Genomic DNA, 21,597 nt, shown 5'->3' on the forward strand with positions numbered 1-21,597 from the left:
GTAGGAGCGGATGATGAAGAGGTTCATTTCTTCAGTCCATTTCATCCGCTTCCTACGCGAACCTGCTGAAGTGGTCGCCACAGATTGTGGCGAAACAGCTGCAGCAGGCGGAGCTGTGCTCCTGGTCGTCGTGGCGCCTAGACGTCGAACCGCCCCATGACTAGCGGTTTCGACGCCGTGCTGTCCATTACGAGAGCCCGACCCAGTCACCAAGTCAGACGACTCCCGCCGGTTATCCGTACCGGACCTTAAATTTCTCCTTCTTCTCATTTTTTGATGGTGCATTTTATCCCTAGCTGCCAGGTGTGTAGATAGCTTCCTTAGTGAGTAATCTGCAAGACTGCAAAGTTCCTGCACTTTCCTCACCTACCCCCTGAGACGCTGCGGTGGCGTACAGCCATTCAGACTGAAGCTATCCATCCCTCCTCCTTTCACAACCGGGCTTGGGACCGGCTTCGGCGGAGTTATTATTATTATTATACCATCACTTTTACTTCTCAATCCTTTTTTTAAAAGCCTACTTAGAAATTATTTCTAAGAGTCAGAAATGGGCGTTTCCTAAATCGTATTAGCACAAACGAGGCCGAATTACTTATTAAAATAGATGGGATTATTGATGTTTAGTATTATTTGCGAGTGCTTGTTGAAAATTCTTCCGTTTTAGTTGTGAAACTGGGGGAGTATCGTTGCGGTGTCTAATTTCAACATAATAGTGACTCCTAGCATACGCCCAAAAACCGTGAAGGGATGGCTCAACAACCAAAAATTTAGTCATGTAACGATTCGCACAATGCCCGGATTTTGACAGATTATATTTCCAAATCATATACTCCAATACCAAAAAGTATGGAGTTATTAAAAAAAAAGCTAAAAAAACATAGACAAAATGCTAGGTTGTACAAAATGTTTACTTGGCGCAAACTTAGTCGATAATATTTGGTTTCTAAATGCGTGCATTTTTTTATTAGCTTGTAAAATCATTAATTTTGATTTCGTTTTTCAATACTAATGAATTGTAATTTAATAAAATAAAATTCTTGTTTTGGTTAATGAAATAAACAGTTTTTAATGGGGATTTTTTTATGGTGTCCGGATAGCTGAGTGGTTAGAGCACGTACGGAAGGTCGCGGTTCAAATCTCGCTGGTGGCAGAGGGATTTGTATCGTGATTTGACGTCGGATACCAGTCGACTCAGCTGTGAATGAGTACCTGAGTCAAATCAGGGTAATAATCTCGGGCGAGCGCAATGCTGACCACTTTGCCTCCTACAGTCTACTGTAGTGTACCGTTACGGTCTTGAATGAAGTGCTCTAACACACTTCAAGGCCCTGATCCAATATGGATTAAAACGTTAGATACTGTCTTCTATTTTGTAGTTAAGGCTAAAATTAATGGACCAGTAGCTTACTCCAAACTACAATTTTATTTTATTATGTATATATATTTCGGGAGCAAAAACAGAAATTTAACACGAGGAGGTAGCTTTGTACTGAAGAAGGGAGTAAGTTGCTCCCGAACAATATATACATAATAAAATAAAATTGTAGTTTAGAGTAAGCTACTAACTAGTCTATCAATTTCCAATATGGATTGTTGTGCCAACGATTATTATTATTATTTTTTTATGGTCTCATGGACTCATTTTTGCACCATACTGCATATAAATAAACAATTCAAAGCCCTTAAAGATAGAATATGGTCAACACTTTGTACATTATATATTTTTATAACAAGTTTGTTGAGCCTATCCAGACGTTGTTATATTGGAGGTCAATTAGCAGCATTTTTCCCGTGGATAGCAACCTGGCATTCTTAGTCTTGTTCTGCACCATTACTTAGCTTTGTCAGTCGCCATTACTCAGTCTTGCTCACTATCATTAGTGCTGCTTCCTAAATGACGTTTGTATCAAGTGCAAAAACCTATTTTTCTTTGAAATTATCATTCTTATATGACAACCGGCGACGTCACTTTGACAGTTCTGATAAGAATTGGGCTCACGTTGGTGGGATTGCGTGAATTGCTCGTAGGAATAAAACTCAATAATGTCTGCAGTCAGTAGAATTTTCCAAATTATTAACAAAACGCCGTGTCTTCGAATCGGTGCTCTTCGTTATAGTACTAATGTCCGTCGATTTTATCTAACCAGTCAAGCAGCCAGATATACTCCAGGTGAACTGCGAAATTGCAGGTTAAACCGGCTTGAAACTGATCTAGTATTTTCTATTTCGCAGCTGCTTCTTTAGTAAGAAATTACAGCAGTGCAAAGCCTGAGGAGGAAGTTCACTCAATAATTCGGGATTCAGAAAAACCTGTTGGATCCGCTGACAAATATGAATTCCAAGCGGAGACGAGAATGCTCCTGGACATTGTTGCACGATCTTTGTATTCCGAAAATGAAGTTTTCGTGCGTGAGCTGATTTCGAACGCAAGCGATGCTTTGGAAAAGTTCCGGTACTCAATTCACACAGCTGGGGAAAACGAAAAAGACTTTGAAAATGCAGATAGGCCCTTGGAAATCCATATAGGCACCGATAAACAGGGAATGATACTAACCATTCAGGTGAGTTTTTAGGGGACTGGGGTGATTCGGGGTGCTTGTTCGTAGTATCATATCATCTTGTGCAATACTGTGGGTTTGCTTCCTACACAGTGTTCTTATTCAGTAGTTTAACAACTCTAAAACTAACAAAAACGAAATCATAAAATATCGGAGGAAGTGTGTGCAAACCTCTCGGAGCTCTACGGTCAGTCCCCAGAACGATGAAACCATCATGTAGCATCTACAGAATAAGCAATAGCACTATAAACTCAACCCACACTATAAGTTCAACCCACATGAATGGATGAAACAGAAATCGGTAGAGCATCCTGAATGTCACTGAAAATTCTTGATGCCGCGTGGTTGCGAACTGTGCGGGAAGCTTTTGTATTCTCTGCCGAAAAGGTGACACTATATTCAACGCCTGGAGGCCTCAAGACGTTGCCCAATTGTTTCTGGTTGTCATTGAATCCTAACGACCATTCGGAATACGTCATCGAAAAATGGTCCCCCTTCGGTGCCCCTCGAAGTACAAGGAAAAACACATTAAACACACTAAAAACCGCAAATTTTCCGCTTTCGCCACCCGAGTGGAGGACAGTTGCCCGCTTTCTCCAATACCGGGTTTAGTTTATCAGAGAAATATGAAATTCTAAGGAGCGTAATGAAGACGCTAAGGGGGTAAACGAATTTTCTCGTTCGCTTGTTATTGGATAAACGAACAAAGTGAAGCGACTTGCGAAGCCGCGGACACTACACGGTGTCTAATAGTTAATAACAGAAATTGTATAAGCAATTTCTATCATCATCAGAGTTTGACAGAAATGTCATTTATATTTTTTCAAATTCAACCCAACGCAAAGGTAGGCGCTTCTGGGGTGGGAATGGACGCACCTTCAAGAAAATATGACATCTAGTAGTACGGATATGGTGTCATACATCGTGTTTCGCTGGCTGGAGAGACTACTTTTGGTAGTTATGTTGCTGTATTTTGGAAGAAGCGCACGAATACAAGGGTCGGCTACCTCTTCAAACAAGTCGGAATACCGGAAGCTCGCGCTTCGAGTATAAAGGTTTTGTGTTCATCTTATGTAAGAGACGCACATTTCTCTGTCCGTATATAGCTACAAATCCAACATAATCCTTCATATTTTTCCAAACTACGAGACATACGTACATATTAGAGCCATAGATATCACGCTCACCCTAAACAAACAAACTGCCTATTACCTGCTGTACACATATATGCACGTATCTAAATTTATCCTACCCATATTTCCGATTTACGTCTTATATCTATCTGAATTAGGCACTACCCGCAAAGTTCATTAGCACGCATATATTATATACCTACATACACACATGTCTGGTTGACAAATAACTAAAAAACTAAAACAAAATAATTGTCTGCGACCCAATTCATAAGAATTCATTTCGTTGTGGTATTGACGAATTGATATGTGATGATGACGTCATGCGGGTTGTAGAGTGCACGAAATTCACAAAAAATTGTAAAGTTTCACCCCCAACAACTTTGTTAATAATAGTTGGATTTTCTTCAAACTTGACCAAACTGTGCATTATATTCTTCATTACATTCATGCCAAATTTTGTATTTCTGGGATGAACATAAGGGGGGGGTGCCGGGTAAATTTCTAAAATGTGGAAATATACTATTATTAACTTTATTTGTGCAGATATCGGAACCGGATATATTTTGAGGCCTAGATTTCGTAGAGATGCACCACTGTGATTTTTTCCAGATTTTTCGGTTGGATAGGTTCTGAGAACGAGACCTGTTACACTTTTTGTGGGTCATATTTTCAACCCTTACTCCCCTATGTTTCATCTAATATCAAATATTGAACCAGATTCGAAAAGTACTAATTGAGACCTTTCATTTGATACCCTACTTGGCTACATTCTGTGAAAAAAAAATTTGCACCCTCCATTCACATGTACGGAGAGCCCCCCCTTAAACTTAACGCAAGATGGCGCCACTTACTGCATGTAAAGGGATCACCAGATTACATACTCTCACCAATTTTCGTGACAATCGGTCTAGCCGTTTCCGAATAAATCGGGTGTGACAGACAGACAGACAGACAGACAGACAGACAGACGGACAGACAGACACCGTCACCATTCTAATAAGGTTTTGTTTCACACAAAACCTTAAAAACAAGTCGGAATACCGGAAGCTCGCGCTTCGGGTATAAAGGTTTTGTGTTCATCTTATGTAAGAGACGCACATTTTTCTGTCCGTATATAGCTACAAATCCAACATAATCCTTCATATTTTTCCAAACTACGAGACATACGTACATATTAGAGCCATAGATATCACGCTCACCCTAAACAAACAAACTGCCTATTACCTACTGTACACATATATGCACGTATCTAAATTTATCGTACCCATATTTCCGATTTACGTCTTATATCTAACTGAATTAGGCATAGTTCATTAGCACGCATATATTATATACCTACATACACACATGTCTGGTTGACAAATAACTAAAAAACTAAAACAAAATAATTGTCTGCGACCCAATTCGTAAGAACTCATTTCGTTGTGATATTGACGAATTGATATGTGACGTCATGCGGCTTGTAGAGTGCACGAAATTCACAAAAAATTGTAAAGTTTCACCCCCAATAACTTTTTTAATATTAGTTGGATTTTCTTCAAACTTGACCAAACTGTGCATTATATTCTTTGTTATACGCGTGCCAAATTTTGTACTTCTGGGATGAACATAAGGGGGGTGCCGGGTAAATTTCTAAAATGTGGAAATATACTATTATTAACTTTATTTGTGCAGATATCGGAACCGAATATATTTTGAGGCCTAGATTTCGTAGAGATGCACTACTGTGATTTTTTTCAGATTTTTCGGTTGGATAGGTTCTGAGAACGAGACCTGTTACACTGTTTGTGGGTCATATTTTGAACCCTCACTCCCCTATGTTTCATCTAACATCAAACATTGAACTAGATTCGAAAAGTACTAATTGAGACCTTTCATTTGATACCCTACATGGCTACATTCTGTGAAAAAAAAATTTGCACCCTCCATTCACATGTACGGGGAGCCCCCCCTTAAACTTAACATAAGATGGCGCCACTTACTGCATGTAAAGGGATCATCAGATTACATACTCTCACCAATTTTCGTGACAATCGGTCCAGCCGTTTCCGAATAAATCGGGTGTGACAGACAGACAGACAGACAGACAGACAGACGGACAGACAGACACCGTCTCGATTCTAATAAGGTTTTGTTTCACACAAAACCTTAAAAAGATCGAAAGACTGACAGTAGAGCAGGTGGCAAGTTTTCCTGAAGACCTGAGCAAAATTAAGGGATCTATAAGAGAACTATTCTGCAGAACCACTAGCAACCCATAGTGGCAGTGGTAGCAAGTTTGCGCCTAATATGGGACCACTGATATCCGCTGCAGCGAAATGCCATGAGAACGTCCGTCGAAGTCCCAGACTTACGTTCACTTGCCTGTAGCCCTAAGTATATATGTTGGAAGAATTTGCCACCGCTACTTTGAGTTGATGTGAAATCAGTTTGTGATTCCGCGATACCGGGAGGACTGAGACGTCTGCGCCTGTGTCGATCAGGTAATAGCGCTCCCTCAAAGGATCGAATATTGTTAACCTACGTTCTGGGTAGCCGCCGCCGGAGCTCCCAACGAGTTTAGTTTTTTGAAGGCGTGAACGTGCTCGGGCTGACACATTTCTTTGTTTTGTCGGCAAAGATACAGTGGAACCAGCAAATTGCAGGACTCATTTAGGACCCTGACGTACGAATACCTGAACGCAAAGCTCCAACCGTTGCCGCTAGTTTGGAGACGATAGCCGCGAGAGTTGCCACCGTCTGCTGAAGCTCAGCGATCTGACCCGTGGCTTCCCGCCACAATTCACTGATCACGAAGCGCGCGTGCGTGGATTTTGTCAACAGTGTTTGCTAACACCTCCAACAATCCGGAATCCGCACAGGCCAAGATGGGCTGAGTGCTTTCCGGAAGTCGCTGCAACCACAGCGACTTCAGAAGTTGAATCCCAAACTTATCCCTGCGCAACTGCTTCATCACATGCAGCAGTTGGCTGGAGGGACGATGGCCTAAGGTAAGCTTCGACAGCAACTGATTCAGCTAGGCTGGCTCACTTACCGACAGTCGCTTGACGAGGATGTCCTTTAACTTCGAGTAGGAAAACTCCTCTAGAACATCGGCGATGAGTCCAAGCGCCTCCTCGTCCAGAAGCGCGTGATTAAATCTTGTGGCATCCACAGTGATGCCAGCGAGCGCGAACTGTGCCTCCAAATGCCGGAGCCAAGCCTCCAGGTTACGTCGCCAAAACGGTGGCACTCGTACCGCCACTGCGGATGCGTTTGTCGCACCGTGATTAATTGACATTCGCGCAAACGAATTACCTAGAGACAATGAAGATTCGTCCGATCCCCACAACGAAAAACTCAATAACCATAGCGAAACTCACACCCGGAGCGGAATTACTCGATCCCCACTGCCGACAGCGATGTGAAAACCAGGAGAACCAACGAAGCAACAGAGGCACAGAGTGCCCAACTTTGTTGGTTCCAAAATTCAAATTTGAAGAATCAAATATTTAAATTATACGGGGTCACCAATTGTAGCTTGCACACATAAATTGCGACTAACACATCAAGGAAATTTGAATCTTTTATTAATTACGAAAACTCAATTACAAAACCATATCATTTATATTTTCTTAAATTCAATCCAGAAAAAATTTCATTAAACTCGTTTTCATCGATCACCCGCTACATTTTTTTCCACGATTGTTCCGCCAGCTTCGTGCAAAGAGTGCAAATAGTGAGGGTATAATTTTAAATAAAACGGTTAAAATGTCCTTTTCCTATTTTATTTAGGACATGCCTTATTAACGTGGCTAGCTGTACTTGCTGCTAGGTTCTTTTAGTATCACAATGCAGTAGTATTATTTCGCTTTGAGATATGATAAATAATTTTGCTTTATTTTACACTCACTTAAATTTACTTTAATAGCACTAAGTGCCAAGCATTTAGGTCCGGATGATCCTACCTACTTAAAAGATAAAGGGCCGCTTGGTGATTGTGGCCGGTGGTAGGTGAATAAGACATTCCGTCGAGAACTCCTCGCAACATCAAACACGTATGCAGAATGGTGTATTTTATATAGTTTGAACCAAACTGTCTAAGAGTCCCAGGACTTCATGTCCTGGGACCTACCTACCTACTTAAAAACTAAATGGGCGCTGATGGTGGTGGCCGGTGGTAGGTCAGTGGGACAATCTGTCGAGTACTCCCCGCAAAATCGAACACGTATGTATGATAGAATAGTGTATTTCTGCATGATTTGAACCAGACTGTGCGAAAGTCCCAGGACATCAAGGGAAACCGTAAGGGATTTAGGTACAATACCTTTAGCTGATAATATTATGGGAAGTACAATCACCCGCTCGGGACGCCAAATTTAGTTGATTTCCCGAACCAGTGGCTCATATTTCACCTTCTTCTCCACGTATTTCTGTTCAATGTTGCTATTATGGAGGATATTAACATCAATAATATCCGTCTTGTCAATTAACAGCACGTCAGGCTTGTTGTACGGTATATGGCGATCAGTTAAAATTTGCTGGTTCTAAAACATTCTATAAGCAGAACTGTCAAGTACTTCTTGCTGCTCATACCGGTCAACCGGACATGTCCCCATGGTCAACTCATGCTTGTATGCAAAGTTTTGGCGAATCATCTTAAATTCAGCATCGTTCCTGTTTTTGTATCGCATCGGTGCCATTACATTGCAGCCAGGAATGAAATGGTCCAACGTATCTAACACCGAGCTACACATTATGTACGGGTTCACGATTCACGAACAATTCTAGTTAGTCTAAATTTGTGATCTCTCCAGTAAAAACTCCTTTAAAGTGAGAAAAATCCGTGAAATTAGTACTGAAACACAAACCGCTATTATTGTTTTATATAGTGAAGGAAAGAGCCAAACGTAAGGATGCGTCCCAATTTAAATATTAATCGCTACGAAACAAGGAAACCAGTAGTAATCAAAATTATTTGCGCTTTCGGTGGCTGAAAGCGATAGTAAATTTATTTTTGTGCCCAGCTCGCGGAATAGGTGATGCACAGCTCAAAAAATTCGGTCTAAATTCAATAAATCTCGGTCGAAACTTGTTTCAGTGGCTACAAAAGGCGATTGCGGTACGATAATTCGCTTAGCCGCGCTGATATCCGAAAATGTCTGTTAAAACCACAAAATAAGCAGAAACTGATGCAATAAGCCCTTACCCGGACGAGAATGGACAGAAAAAAATTTTTAAAAAGTTCTTTGGAGGAACGAACCGAAATTTGTATTATTTGCTTCAAGGAGGAGAGGTTCTGTTTATCGTAGTACCGAAGAAAAGATCATAGCCAATTGTGTGGTTCCAACCGTGAAACATGGGGTGGTGGGAGTGCCATTTTGGTCTGAATGTGGACGTCAATGGTATGCTACCAAAAACCGACAGAAACAATGGTGACTTGATAGGCTGAATGGGGATTTGAAAGATTTGCGAACGAGACAAAGGCTAAAGAAAAAGAGGATTGATTATCTGCTCATGGAACTGGAAATAGTAGTTCAGTGTAAAGGCGGTATACTTATTGATAATGATGTATATTTTTAGTTTTTAAAAAATTATAATTAAATCGTCTTTACATATACTTTAAATGTATTGAATTTTATTTGATTTTCCTATATTTTTTATGGTGGTCTCAAACTTTGGTTTGAGCATTTGGACGTCGTGATTCCAAAGCCAAGTATCTCCGGTGAATCGCTTACCAGGCTTGGTTATCCTGGGAGTTGCATAAGCCGTTTGTGGATCATATTTTTAGCTTGATTTCACGTTTCTTCGACGTTCGTAATGATCTGATTTTTTCTCTTTTCTGGCGAAATCGCCATATTGTTTCAGCGGTGGCTTAATTCACAGAGCAGCAATCAATGGCTGATGTTAAAGTCCTTCATTAGGACCGGCTTCGCTGTCAATGGAACTGACAAAATGGCGGCACCGTGTGAGAATGTCGTCAATTTGTGTTTTCCTGGTCCCACTATAGAACGTTAGAAGAAACAACCGATTAAGTGTCCGTAACAAGGACAAAATCGACAATACGAATGCCATCCCCCTCATTTTGTGTTTACCCCGTGGCATCTCTTGCCGTCTGCCTTTCGCCCACATGCTTTGTCTTTGCGTTGAGAAGCTGCTAGAAGGCGTTTTTCTCGATATCAGGTCGACCTGTCTGTGGTGCATATGCGGTGAAGAAATATATCGTGCGATCAGCTTATATAATAGTGAGCTTCATCAACCGGTCATCAAATCGCTCGACTTCTTTATTGGTATCACGGAAACCTTGACGCCACATTGCCTGCGGGAACTACCAAAATAGAGGAATTTATAGCAATTTTTATCGACTTCACGTTCTATGTCGTAGCTTTTGCCACCTACCGAATTCCTTGTAGATGGCAAATATCAATGTGCCTCTTCGGAAAGGTTCTTGCGAATTCCTTCATTTTTCCAGTAAAAGTAAAACATATTGAGAGTTTTTTTTGAACAGAATTGAAATGGCAAGGCTTCGTTTGCTATTTAAAAGGTTGTCAAATATTATACACTCCACAGGAATTCACTTATCATCAATACATCCTTACTCAATTAAGGGGGTCATCCCGTGTGCCGGATCCGCGGAATCGAATTTTTTTTGCATCAATTGTATCTAGATATAGTGTAGAATATATGGGCAAAATGATTTTGGGATATTCGGAGTCATTCGGAAATTATAGTGGTAAACACATGATAAGTCACATGCTAGATTTATGTCCATCGCGTAATAAAACTCGTATTTATCGATCTGAATGACCTTCGAATGACTTCACTAAAAGGACAAGAATCGAAGCCAAGGCCGTACATGTGTTTCTTGAAGAAACCTAAAGTTTATGGACTAGGTATAGCAGATTAATGGTCAGTTAAGGTTTTATGGCTAAAAATCGTATTCTACTTTTTAAATGCGTTTTTCTCGAAACCGCATGTTGAAAATTGGCTGCCACCATAGCCCAAAATCTATCCAACCAAATTCTTTGAAATTTTCACTACTTATTCCGAACATATTTCTACGGTCCGCAAACTAGGATAATTACGATTCATTCAGTAGTTTTTTTATTCATTGAAGCAGCCGTAAAAAAACGCCGAAATTCAAAAAAAAAGTTTAACATGCCACTAAACATTTAATTTTTAATATTTTTTAATAACCCTAGTTTGCGGACTGTAGTTAAGTCTGTACGTTAAAATGCCGTTTACTTTTTTTCTCTAGAGGGTGTGGCAGCAGAAAAATACCTTTTTTTGGAGATGAGTATATAAATTGCTCTGTATTTCAATAACGAAGTATGTTATCGGGCAGGAAAAATTACTATACACGCTCAAGATATTAATAAATCTATGGCGAAAAATTCGTATTTGCATCTTCCTCCAGTTCTTCACAAAAAATTTCTAAAAAAAGCGGCCTTCACACGGGATGACCCCCTTAAATTGATCAGACCCCAATATTCCTCACCTTACTAATTAATTAGTTATAAACATACTAACTTACTGTAATTATTCTAGGACACAGGTATTGGTATGACCAAAGAAGAGTTAATCAGCAACTTAGGCACAATAGCCCGATCTGGATCGAAAAAATTTCTTGAAGAAATCAAAGAAAAAGGAGCAACTGCAGAAAATTCTTCGAACATTATTGGGCAATTTGGAGTCGGCTTTTATTCAGCTTTTATGGTCGCAAATAAACTTGAAGTATTTACGCGTTCATCAAAAAAAGGCTCTCCTGGATTAAGATGGGTTAGTGATGGGTCGGGAAACTTTGAGATCCAGGAGGCAGATGGAGTAGCTCTTGGAACAAAAATCGTTATCCACCTTAAGCCAGAGTGCCGTGAATATGCTGATGAAGATAGGATTCGAAGTAAGTGACACTTAACTTTACTTACAATTAAATTGACAGACAATGGCTAGCACATATTAGTTATTAAGTGTAAATGTATGATGGTTATCCTATTTTAAGTATAATCTTTTCTAGGTGTGATAAAAAAATATAGCAACTTTGTCGGTAGCCCTATATTTTTGAATGGGAATCGAGCGAATGAGATTCAACCCATTTGGCTTATGGAACCCAAAGGTGTCACATCTGATCAACACAACGAATTCTACAGATTTATCGGAAACACATTTGACACACCACGGTTCACTTTACATTACAAAGTAAGCGACTTTGGAAATTATGCAACTTGAATGGCTTATTGGAATACTTCATTTACTATTTTCCAGACTGACGTACCGTTAAGTATAAGAGCCTTACTTTATTTCCCTGAAGGAAAACCGGGATTGTTTGAACTCTCTAGAGACACAGATATCGGGGTTGCACTGTATACAAGAAAAATTCTGATACAATCCAAAACCGAAAATTTGCTACCAAAATGGTTGCGTTTCATCAAAGGTAAGCCTGTCTGGATATGTTACAAACCGAGCATGTGACAATTTTTTCTAACAATTAGGTGTGGTTGATTCCGAGGACATACCATTGAATTTGAGCAGGGAATTGCTTCAAAATAGTGCCCTTATTGCGTGAGTTCGAACACTTATCTCTTATATACAATTTGACAATGTATTTTTTCTATTTAGTAAACTAAGAAACGTTCTCACCAATCGCGTCCTTCGTTTCCTCCAAGAACGTGCCACGAAAGAATCCGGAGAATTTGAGAAATTTTACAAAGATTACGGAATCTTTCTTAAAGAAGGTATAATCACTAGTCATGAGCACCGGGAAAAGGAAGAGATCGCCAAATTATTGCTTTTCGACTCATCCAGCTGCACTGGAAATCAGAAAATATCATTACCAGAATATTGCAATAAAGTTGGCGAGAGCCAAAAAGAAATCTACTACTTGGCAGCACCAAATCGGACATTAGCCGAATCGTCACCATACTACGAGGCGTTGAAAAAGAAAAATGCTGAGGTGCTCTTCTGCTATGAAAACTACGATGAGTTGGTATTGATGCAGTTGGGTATGTTTTTGGGAAAGAATTTAATTTCGGTGGAAAAGGAAATGCGACGTGATACTAACGACAGTGATGCCAACGATCTGGGCCCAGACAGTTTACTTAAAAGCCAGGTGGATGAAATTATTCCGTGGATGAAAGAAAAATTATCAGGAAAAGTAGCAAATGTTAAGGTATATAAATTCATAATATTTTTTGCCATAGTTATTCTGGAAAATTCGGAAAATTTTATGGAAGCAAGTTTAAGTGGGTGTTTCTAAGAAAAGCATGATACTGTTATCCTCAACTGAATTTGCAACTTAGATTCTGTTGATCATTTTTAGGGAGCAAGAGTAATTTTGCATGCAAAACAGCAGTGTACACGAAGTAATCCTCGTAATAATTTGTTTCTTCGAGGATGAAAGGCATGTTGCTAAGATTCATCATCATCATCAACGGTGCAACAACCGGTATCCGGTCTATGCCTGCCTTAATAAGGAACTGCAGACATTCCGGTTTTGCGCCAAGATCCACCAATTCGATATCCCTAAAAGCTGTCTGGCGTCCTGAACTACGCCATGCTCCATCTCAGGCAGGGTCTGCCTCGTCTCCTTTTTCTACCATAGATATTGCCCTTATAGACTTTCCGGGCTGGATCATCCTCATCCATACGGATTAAGTGACCCGTCCACCGTAACCTATTGAGCCGGATTTTATCCACAACCTGACGGTCATGGTATCGCTCATAGATTTCGTCGTTATGTAGGCTACGAAATCGTCCATCCTCATGTAGGGGGCCAAAAATTCTTTGGAGGATTCTTCTCTCGAACGCGGCCAAGGGTTCGCAATTTTTCTTGCTAAGAACCCAAGTTTCCGAGGAATACATGAGGACTGGCAAGGTAATTTTCTTGCACAGTCAGAGCTTTGACCCCATGGTGAGACATTTCGAGCGGAACAGTTTTTGCTGAAATAGGCTCTATTGACTGCCAACAACCGTGCGCAGATTTCATCATCGTAACTGTTATCGGTTGTGATTTTCGACTCTAGATAGGAGAAATTATCAACGGTCTCAAAGTAGTAGCCTCCTATCTTGATGGTGCAACTGATGTCCATATTCCAACAGTTTTTCCATCATTTGCCGCAGAGAGAAAATCTGATCTGTTGCTGGTTTGCCTGGAGTGAAGCCTCTTTGGTATGGGCGAATGATGTTCTGGGCGTATGGGGCTATTCGGCTTAGCAAGATAACGGAGAATATCTTATATATGGTACTCAGCAACGTGATACCTTTATAATTGCTGCACTGCGTGATATCTTCCTTTTTATGTATGAGACAGATAATGCCTCTTTGCCAATCGTCAGGCATTGATTCGCTGTCCCACACCTTGAGCACAAGTTGATGAACAACTTGGTGTAATTGGTCGCCTCCATATTTAACCAATTCGGTCGTAATCCCATGTTGCTAGGATTGGTGTCTTAAATTTGGTTCGAGGCCATTCATTTCGTTACCAATATATTTATCATTCCTTTGTTTTGATGAAAGCGCTGCACTTCTCAAATGTAAATTTAAGAACTGCCGCAGTTTTATTCACTATGTTGTTCTTTATGGTTCTAAGTGCTGGTATTAAAGCCAATGAATGCCGCTTCGCAGTGATGGAGACGAAAATGTTAGGTCGGATCAGTGGCGTTAACTTCCAAACTTCCGAGACAGAATGAGAGAACATTCGCGATCGATATGAAGCTGCACAAATCAAGGAAAAATTGCGAAAGAGGCGTCTTCGATGGAACCGTGTTATTCTCGCTGACGTGAACTCACTAGCTAAGATTGGTCTGAACATTGAGAGGAAATGACCAAACGGCGTCTCGACTTCACTCGGACCCATTAAAGCAAGATTGAAAATCAAATATTAGAAAAAATTAACGATATGAAAAAGAGATTGTATAGAAGTCCTATACTCCGCAAGGGAGTGGATTGGAGCGAAGGTTGAATTGAAGTTCAATTTAGTTGATACTGGAAATAGGCTTCATTTTGCTAATTACATTTGAACCGAACCAAGTCTAACCACCTTTTGCGGCCATTCAATAAGCTCTATGATAAGATGCACACTTCCGCGATAGGTAATTTTAGTGGTTTCAAGATTTCTTCTGTATTTAAGTGTCTAACTACTTTATAGTGCTGCTGGGAAATCGATCAATTGAAATACAGATGGCTTGCGGTTTTGTCAGACGCTGCTTTGCAAATTAGGGGCTAACTGCTCCGGTCCGCCATCAACTGGATGGCAACACCCTCAATTTCCTAAACAAAATTTACATTAAAATACAAAAACATTTCACAATTGCCAATTATAGTTCACTGCTCTACTGATAAATTTTCTTCATGATATTGATCCGTAGAAAACTAAAGATAAGTACTAACCATGATTACTCTAAAGTTTAACCACCTCTTAGAATTGTAAAGCATTAAAGAAAAATAATATCCGATGTGGGTCCATATGTCGAATAAATCTTCAAAGTGATCTTCCCATTTTTCTTCGCATTTTTTGAGAGTTGAGATTATTTCGCGCGAACATTCTCTTTGTCCTTCTATATGGGATCAGCACATGGAAAGTCACCGCCACTGTTACTCGAAATACCTGTCTCCGCCATGTCACCGACCTCGAACAAAGAACTACGGGCGAGATGCCGATAGATGTGTTAGAAGGAGAGTGGCCGAAGAGTGGCTTGTCCTAGAAGCATGTGACGCAGATCAATGTAGGAGGAGGGTAAGCTTCTTCGGGAAACCTGAAGAGAGCTGTGGCACATTGGACGATGGTATATGTAGAACTATCTAAGTTTTACAAATTCAAATAAATGTGCAATTCGATATAAGGAGTACCCGATTTCTTACTCTTGACTTTATTATCATAAACCGGCACCACACGACAAAAAAATCATATGTAACCAATTCTGCTGATCTGATAAATCCAACGACATCCAATTTCGTTTGAATTCGACCTAATAGCGTTGAGTTCATTGTAATTTTTGTCATAGATTCACAATAGAATATCAATAAAATGTTTTTTTTTAGTTTTCAATTTTTCACAGCCCTGTAACTATTCCATATTCCTTTTATAAGATTATTTGGCAGTCATCATTCAATCCGTCATTTTTTGCAAGGAGTTCAAATTGCTAATATGATAATTCTGTAATATCCCTTACTCAATGCAAACAACATCAAAACGCTCTCACGTGACTTTGGCAGGTATTTCCTTACGCTCATTTAGTAGAGCAAAGCACAGCTCAGGCTCAATTTGATGGATTTTCAAAATTTTAACGAGATAGTTACCGCGAATTTAACATTGAGTAATTTTAAGCTAAATGACACCGCTTGAATACCCAACGCTGCATATATATTGCTCGACGTCCTCAAAATTCTGTCCATAAATTAAAAACAATTGTAAGGATCGCAATTTGTCTGTGTAGAACCGCGACAAGGTGCAACGATTTAGAATTGCAAAACTTCTTTTGCGAGTGCAATGGCGCCGAGTCTATTATGGGTCTATACAAGTATATTGTTTTATATACCACTAACTTTCAGTTTTCGAAGCAAGTTTCTCATCAGTAGATAGATCATTCTTATAAGCGTAGTGTTTCTGTGCTGATATACCTTGTGTTTCAGATAAGACTAAAAATGCTCTATTGACTTTAAGTCCAGAAAACTGACGGGCCAAGGCAGTTGATCCAGATCCAGTGAATTTAGATAATTCATGCTAGCCCTGGATGTATGCGCCATTCTGCATGAATTATTAATATTCTGTATGCAGAAGTTGCAGACTGTCAATATATGGCACAAATTCGCTTTGTATTACGTTAATGTACTGCCCACATGCATTGTATCTTCAATAAATTGCAATGGATCAGGTCCTTCTTCAGGAATGCAGCTTCAAATCATTACTGCTGATGAATATTGAATCTTTTTAATCATACTGGCATCAGAAAAGTGTTCAGCCTTTCTTATCGGGACGTTGCCACCTCAGCCACCATCTCTAGATGACATTCGCCATTAAATATGACCAAGAAAAATTTTCATCAAATCGCAATTCGCTATAATCTGAGAATTTTAATTTTTCTACTTTTGGATTTAAAGTAATTTCACTTACTGTATAAACACGTGGTTTTGAATCAGTTATCTTTCTTGCAACTAAATTTGTTTATTTATAAATATATGGTTGTCATTTACCCCTTGGTGGGGTATAACTCATCAACCACATTTCTATTTACCATACAAAGTTATAAGTTTACTAATAGATTCGAAATTTCTAGGTAACGACAAGATTGGATTCTCATCCCTGTGTGATAACCGTAGAAGAAATGGCTGCTGCTCGTCATTTTATTCGAACGCAAAGTCATCAAATACCAGAGGAAAATCGCTTTGCCTTGCTTCAACCGCAACTGGAAATAAATCCTAAGTAAGTATTCACGATAGACTTCACTGAAATCTGTTGAATTTTGCTGAATAAAGAGTAAAGAATACTCACATTCCGCCAGCATGTAGCAACTGGGTTGATAAAAGAGATGTACTCTACCTTGTGGGATCTATGAACGTTTGAACGTATTTAAACTTTAATGCTACTGTGATTGTTCTCTTTTTACTCCTTTATTAATTCGAGATGAATATCAACTTGGGTATAATAAGGAGATTTTTTTAAGTAAATAATAAACTCAAAATACGCTATGTGAGTAATTTGAACGCGTTCACATCAAGTTATAGGCTGGATGTTCCTTAGCAACTTCAATTTTTGTTTAACTACAGATTTCAATCCTAGGTTTGTGGTTACATTCTATATTGAAAATTAACGATTCAGAAGAACTATGGCTTTCATAGAGTCTTTAGCCCTCTTCAAGAAAAGGGAAAATTTCGTAACCTATATAATGATGGAATTTATGAACGATATGGCGACCGCTTCGCTACGCTGCCAAAGGTATTGATTTTAAGCGTTTTAAGCACATAACAAGACTCTGGGACTAAATCTGAATAAAACAAGATTTTTGACAACCGACATTTACGAAACAGGCCCTATCAGTGTCAATTGAAGTGGCCTAAAATACCGACCCCGCTTTGAACGAGACAAAAGCTGAAGAATCCCCTAAAAAATTAACGCATATTTTATAATACAAAGATAATGTTGACTTGAAAAAAAATGCAGAGATATTTCATGTTTAAGGCGTTGTGTACAAAACCTTTTTAAAATCGGTTTACTGTCAGCCCGTCCGTCTGTCTATCTGTCTATCATAATCATTTCCTCAGACACGATTACACCTATTATGAAATTTTTAGTATTTGCAGTAAGTAACATCGTTCTCCGTTGATTTTCACCGAATATAGTCAGGAGGAGTATCAAATGAAAGGTAGTAGTAATGGAACTTTTTGAAACAAATATTAGTTTGGACATTCGTTGTAAATGGGAGGATTGTGGGGGCTCGAAAGGAGTCAATTACTTCAAGGACCTGGTGTCAGAAACTACTCAATCAAAAAATCTACAAAAAATGCTGGTTTACGCATATGGTGTCTAGGCCTCAAAATACCCCATGCTACAATATCTACTCAAATAAAGTTAATAATAGTATATTCCTGTATATTCCTATATTTGTGTCCAGATGGCTCAAGTGGTTAGAGTGCTGTGCTGTAGTAGCGGAAGGTCACGATTTAAATCTCACTGGTGGCAGAGGGATTTGTACAACATGATCGGATCGAGAAACAAGCCTCGAAAAATGCTAGGGCGTTCACCTCAGCCGACGTGGCAGGCCCCGGTCATGTCGAGAAAAGGGCAAGGGGCTTATAAATGGCGTCAGGACGTAAGTAAGTTAGTCCAAGCAAAACGTGTCTGCACGCTAAATATTGGCACGCTAACTGGAAAGATCCGGTAATTCACCCTTCGGAAAAAGCGCATTGATATGTAAGCACTGCAAGAAACCCGAACGCGAACACGGTAAAAATGGCTATAAACTTCTCTATTTTGGCAGCACGCGAACTCAATACGGTGTTGTCGTTGCCATCTCAGAGGGTTTTCGTGATGCCATTAAAGAAGTGGAACGATTTGATGACCGGCTGATGAAGCTCACCATTATATTAGCTAATCGCACTATTCACTCCTTCACCGTACGCACCACAGAGAGGTGGACCTGATTCCGAGAACGATGCCTTTTGGCAACTTTTCGATCCAAAGATCTGTAACGTGCTTGCTGATGACTATATCATCATTGGCGGCGACCTTAATGGCCATATGAGTGAAAAGGCAGACGGTAACAGGTGCCATGGGTGAAAGGGGTTTGCAGCGCAATGAGAGTGGCGAGCGTGTAGGTGATTTTGCGGACACCATGACCTTTTGAATTCATAGTTCATCCGATGATTGTCTCATCTTCCTACATTTTATAGTGGGAACAGTAAAACGCAAATCGCACCTCAACATCGGTTGATTGCCGTCCTGCGAATCAAGGCACCGATAAAACAGCGTGAGGATCGTACTGGCCCACCGCGCATTAAATGGTGGTAGTTTGGTGAAAAGAAAGAAGAAATGATCTCACTTACGCGATTACAAACCATTACGAATGTGGAAGAATCGTCGAACCAAATTACAGACACGATCCACAAAGCAGGATCTGCAACCCCCAAGCCAGGTAAGTGGTACATCAACCGAGATCCTCAGCTTTGGAAAAATGATGTTGAAATTAAGGTCCGTGAAAAAAAACGCCTCTACCGAAGTTTCTTGCGCTAAGGAGAATTCACTTGTCAAGATTGGTCTGAACATCGAAGTCGATGGTAAGCGACCACAAGACCGGTGGAAACACCGGTGGCTTAATACGCTGGATGGGGATTTGAAAGCCTCGCGATTGCATCTAGATGAGATCAGCCCACCTCGCTTGTGAACGGGACAAACACTGAAGGAAAAGAAAGAAGATTACGCAGTCGAGCATTCATCGTGATTTTATACATTGTATTTATTACGGTGATCGACGATCTTTTCCCACAGCGATCTGTCAACGTAGTTGCATGATGTAATATTGCACAAGCCACACACGGCATTCGCAGGAATCCAATTTTGATCGCGGCGCTCAACAATCTGTTGTATAAATTTACAGAATTGGTGCGCGATCTATTCAGTGCAATGACCGGAGGTACGGAAGTGCTAATAGAAGGAACCTGCTAGACATATCGTGCGTGAATGTTTGGATGTGCGAAAGCTCTGTTCAAAGTGGGGGTCGCGTGAACTCACAATCGGCAAAAAACAACAAGGAGTTGTCGATTCTGAGCAATGTTTGAAGGTCTTTCTAAAAAATCGAATTTATGCGTCAATATGTGACAATGGGCGAAAAATGGCAATCAAAACCGGTGGTGGACCAACTCCAAAGCGTGGCTTCGGCTGGCAAGGCTTATGGCATAGTATTTTGAGTTCACATTGTATAATATTCATCGACTATCTTGAGAAGTGTGCGGATAGCTGAGTGGTTAGAGCATAAGGCTGTCGTACGGAAGGGCACGGTTCAAATCTCACTTGTAGCAGTGGAATTTGTATTGTGATTTGACGTCGGATACCAGTCGACTCAGCTGTGAATGTGTACCTGAGTCAAATCAGGGACGGTCTTCAATAAAGTCCCCTAACACACTTCAAGGCCCTGATCCAATATGGATTGTTGCGCCAACGATTATTATTATTATTATCTTGAGAAGGGAGAAACCATGAACAGCGATTATTACACATCGTTAGTGGAATGTTTGAAGGAGGATATCGCGGAAAAACGGCCCCATTTGAAGAAAGAGAAAGTGTTGTTTCATCAAGACAATGCACTGTGTCACAAATCAATGAAAACGATGATAAAATTACCTGAATTTGAAGCTTCGAATTGCTTCCACAGCCACCGTATTCTCCAGATCTGGCCCCCAGCGATTTTTTTCTGCTCTCAGACCTACTCGCTTGAAAAAAATTTAGCTCCGATGAAGAGGTAATCGCCGAAAAGGATCCCTATCTTGAGGCTAAAGGCAAATCGTACTATAAAAGTGGTATGATCACTATAATGGTTGTATCTCCCTCGAAGGCAACTATATTAAATTTATATATTAGCCTACGAAATTTTCAGCCTAATTGTTGTCAATACTTACTATTTTTCGCAAAAATTTAAAAGCTTATATTGAAAAAGATCACCAAATAGATAGAAACAACAGTGCCGATTATTTCTGCCAAGAAAAATTACCGTGCTTTGCTAAAAATGTTCAGAGATTAAACTTTTAGAGAAATCCCTTGTTTTATTTTGCAAAAAAAATAGCACTGTCGTATAAGAAAATGAATTTGAAACGAAATTTCTCCTCAGAATGTCAGTTAAAATGATTTCGCTAAAAAACAGTGTGGTGCATCTATTATTTCTGTCATGTGTGATATGCTAATGAGCACATGTGCGAACTAGTTAGTTTTAAATTGTTATACAAACTTGCATATAGATTAGATGAACTTTCTTTTACTATTTTAAACCTTTTTTTTTTTTTAATTACAGACACCCAATTATCAAAAAACTTTACAAGCTGAAAACGAACAATCCTGAACTAGGAGATTTGCTTATTAAACAACTTTTCTCGAATGCAATGGTTGGCGCTGGATTAGCAGATGACCCCAGAACACTATTGACAACAATGAATGATTTGTTGGTTAAAGCACTAGAGAAACATTAAATTTAGAATAAGGATTTCAATGAATGTTGAATATTTTGAATGTACAAAATATTTAGTTGTGCGTACACTTTCGAGAATGTGATAGAATAAGAAATGGAAAATTCAAGTAATCTGAAAGCATTTTGAAATTTTAAAGAAGGGGAGCTGTTAGTAGGTAACATAACTTCTTGAAGGAGGGTGACATCAGCAGAGAATTAAAATTAGAGATTACAATTACAAAAGTTGGAGAAATATAAAAAATCTCTCGCCAGGGC

General features: G+C 39.7%; 1 protein-coding gene across 1 annotated transcript; it reads left to right on the top strand.

Moving 5' to 3' along the window:
* The first annotated feature begins 1,982 nt into the window (after window positions 1-1,982).
* Window positions 1,983-21,597, top strand: LOC119655297 (heat shock protein 75 kDa, mitochondrial). The gene is made up of 9 exons (XM_038061122.1): window positions 1,983-2,170; window positions 2,233-2,561; window positions 11,222-11,573; window positions 11,688-11,869; window positions 11,936-12,104; window positions 12,163-12,232; window positions 12,290-12,839; window positions 16,945-17,090; window positions 21,169-21,597. Exons 1-9 carry the CDS (start codon window positions 2,044-2,046, stop codon window positions 21,341-21,343), a joined length of 2,100 nt encoding a protein of 699 aa, XP_037917050.1. The 5' UTR covers window positions 1,983-2,043; the 3' UTR covers window positions 21,344-21,597.

This window comes from Hermetia illucens, chromosome 4 (assembly GCF_905115235.1).
Source record: "Hermetia illucens chromosome 4, iHerIll2.2.curated.20191125, whole genome shotgun sequence".
NCBI lineage: Eukaryota > Metazoa > Arthropoda > Insecta > Diptera > Stratiomyidae > Hermetia > Hermetia illucens.